Source organism: Lotus japonicus, chromosome 1 (genome assembly GCF_012489685.1).
Source record: "Lotus japonicus ecotype B-129 chromosome 1, LjGifu_v1.2".
In the NCBI taxonomy this organism is placed as follows: domain Eukaryota; kingdom Viridiplantae; phylum Streptophyta; class Magnoliopsida; order Fabales; family Fabaceae; genus Lotus; species Lotus japonicus.
In genome coordinates, this window is record NC_080041.1 from 30,802,499 (window position 1) to 30,805,679 (window position 3,181).

Consider the following 3,181-nt stretch of genomic DNA (forward strand, 5'->3'; position numbering starts at 1 on the left):
CAAGCTAATCCAGTCCACCCGTTAAGGTGATTTCTTCCTTCTTAGAATGAAGGCAATCCACTAATCAGGTATGTGTTACAACTGCACTTGAAACCTACAAGTGACTAACAATACACTGACTTAGCTCACACTAAGATTCACTCTCTTAGTCTTCTCTAGGATCCGATCAACCTTGATCTCCTAAAGGCAAACTATACAACTGTATATGAAGTTCTTGTTTACAAAGTGAATGCTTCTAAAAAGCTTATAGTAAACACAATGAAATTCAAGATGAAAGAAAGCTTAGAAGGTTTGAATATTGCTTGCGCGTGTGTAAGTGCTTCTAGCCGCTTCTTTCAATCTTCAGCCTCTATTTATACTCCAAGGATTAGGGTTTGAACGTTGCATGGAAATGCTACCGTTGGAGGGCAGTTCTGGAAATTCCAGCTTCTGCTGTGGCTGAGAATGTAGGTTAGGTCTTCAGGATAGTACACTTTGCTTTTGTACTTTGGATAGTGACTTGACCTTTAACCTCGTAGACTTCTGATCAGAGGAGCGCTTCGTGTTGGAACTTGTGAAGCTGATTGATCAGAGTCAGAAGGAAGCTTGGATCCTCTGACCGCTGTACCTTATGATCTTCACTTCAGAGGATCAGTGCATGGTCTTCAGAGGAAGTTGCTTCTGGACTCCAGAGTCTTCACTCTTCAGCTTCTGGATCTTTAGAGTCTTCCACACAATCAGAACTTCTGAACCTTCAGAGTCTCTGGGTTGTCAGAACGTCTGAATCAACAGAGCTTCAAGTGAGCTGAGTCCTTATCAGAGCTTGATTTACTTCAGATCTTCTGAAGCTTTTCTACTGTTCAGACTGAACATAGGGAATGCGAAAGCGTTGCTAGGATCACTCTTTAAGCACAATGCATCTGATTTGTGTGAATTTGTGACAAGGTCAGAACCTGTTAAGAGCACACTCAGAAAACACGTTAGAGTACCATAATTGTTCATATCAAAAGGTTAACTTGTAATCATCAAAACATAGAGTTATACTACTAGATCAAAACTTGATCTTACACAAGCATCTGAAGGTGTGAAAAACGACTAGAAGGGGGGGTTGAATAGCGTTTTTAATATAAAAACTTTCCCCTTAAGATTTAAAGTAAATCTTTTCGGTTTCTCTAAGATAGATGGTACAGCGGATAAAGATAGAGAGAAGAGAGAAGCACACAAGTATTTTATCCTGGTTCACTTGATAAATCCCTCAAGCTAATCCAGTCCACCCGTTAAGGTGATTTCTTCCTTCTTAGAATGAAGGCAATCCACTAATCAGATAATTGTTACAACTGCACTTGAAACCTACAAGTGACTAACAATACACTGACTTAGCTATCACTAAGATTCACTCTCTTAGTCTTCTCTAGGATCCGATCAACCTTGATCTCCTAAAGGAATCACCACTAAGATTCACTCTCTTAGTCTTCTTAAGGATACTGACCTACCCGGTCCCTTAAGGAAAATCAAACAACTGTTTGAGGTTGGTGTTTACAAAGGTTTGCTTCTAAATAAGCTGAGTGTAAACCAAATAAGAATAGATGAAGAAAGTAGAGGCTTGAATCTTTTCTTGTATTGCAGCTCTTGATTTCTCTCTCTCATTTCTTTCTTCTTTTCTTCAGCCTTAAATAGTCCAAGGTGCAAAGGATATTTCTGTTGAGAGAATATGACCGTTGGAGGGCATTTCTGGAACTTCCAGAATCTGCTGTGGCTGAACCTTGGTAGGTAGGCTTTTCAGAATAGTACACTGCTCTTGTACTTCTAGATAGAGACATTTTCCTTTAACCATTGACTTCTGATCAGAGTTATGCTTCGTGTTGGAACTTGTGAAGCTTGGTGATCAGAGTCAGAGGGATGCTTGGATCCTCTGACCTTCGTAACTTCTGCTTCTGGACCTTCAGAGCTTCTGAACCTTCAGAGCCTCTGGTCCCTCAGAGCTTCTGGTCTTCAGATCTTCTGATCCTCAGATCTTCTGATCCTCTGATCTTCTGATCCTCTGATCTTCAGATCCTCTGATCTTCAGATCCTCTGATCCTCAGATCCTCAGATCCTCTGATCTTCAGATCCTCTGATCCTCAGATCTTCTGATCTTCAGAACTTCTGACGAATATATCTTCTGGTGTCAGAATCAGAACCTGTTTGTCAAAACACTCAAGACAAACATTAGAGTATCATAGTTGTTCATCCACAAATAAATACTTGTTATCATCAAAACATAGAGTTGTACCACATGACCAAATCTTGATCTTACAGCATCAACATGCATTCACAACCTGTATGGTCAGTCTGACCACAGTGAGAAACCCGACATGGTTGCTGAAGACTGGAGTCGTCTGTGCAATTGGATGCACAACTAGATTGATGAGATGATGTTACTCTACAATAAAGAAAGAGAGGCCAGAATTATTGCTGCTAGACAGAGATTTGAAGCTAGAACCAGGAGAAGACAAGCTCTACATGAAAGACGCTTAAGGGAAAAGCTCTACACTAAAATAGAAGAAGCAAGAAAGAAGAAAGAGGAAGCAGAAAATGCTGCAAGGCTTGAAGCAGCTCTACGTGAGTCTGCTAGGCTTGATGCTCTGGAACAAGCTGCAAAACTAGAAGCTGAGGTTGGAGCCCTTAAAGCTCAAGTGCTCGCTCCTGTTCAGGTCACAAACATCGCCTCATCCTCTGCACAAGCTCCTCACTCTGAACAAGCTGCTCCGTCTGCTCCAGTTCAGTCAGACTCCAGACTTGACCTCATTGAAAGAAGACTTGATTCTCAAGAAGCTCTTCTCCAGAGTCTTCAAGAGATGTGCGCAGAAATTTTGAAGAGGACAACTAAACCTTAGTTTAGGATCTCTCTTTTCCTCTGATTTTATTTTATTATTATTATCGTTTCTTATCTTTAACTCTGTTCCTTTTTATCAGACTATTTTCTTTTCTTTCTTATGTGCTTGCATAATTACTTGTTCCTTGTTACTTAGTTTTTACACATATGCATTAATCCACAAATAAGCTTCTTTTATTAAAATTAGTCATACATATGCATTCATACATTCAAAAAGGAGGATTTTTCCTCAAAGATCTACACTGCCTACGCATCGCTGCTTTCTCAAGCTCCAGACGATGCTGCCTATACTCTAATTGGACCAAGCTCTGGCGCACTCCCTGCCTC

General features: G+C 40.5%; 1 protein-coding gene across 1 annotated transcript; it reads left to right on the top strand.

The window, feature by feature from the left end:
- Positions 1 to 2,390: 2,390 nt before the first annotated feature.
- Positions 2,391 to 2,855, top strand: LOC130732484 (stress response protein nst1-like). The gene has a single exon (XM_057584524.1). The coding sequence runs from the start codon at positions 2,391 to 2,393 to the stop codon at positions 2,853 to 2,855; it is 465 nt and encodes a 154-aa protein (XP_057440507.1).
- Positions 2,856 to 3,181: the final 326 nt, after the last annotated feature.

Excerpts from the sequence above, each read along its gene's own strand:
- LOC130732484 (XM_057584524.1), top strand. The coding sequence starts at position 2,391 with ATGATGTTACTCTACAATAAAGAAAGAGAGGCCAGAATTATTGCTGCT.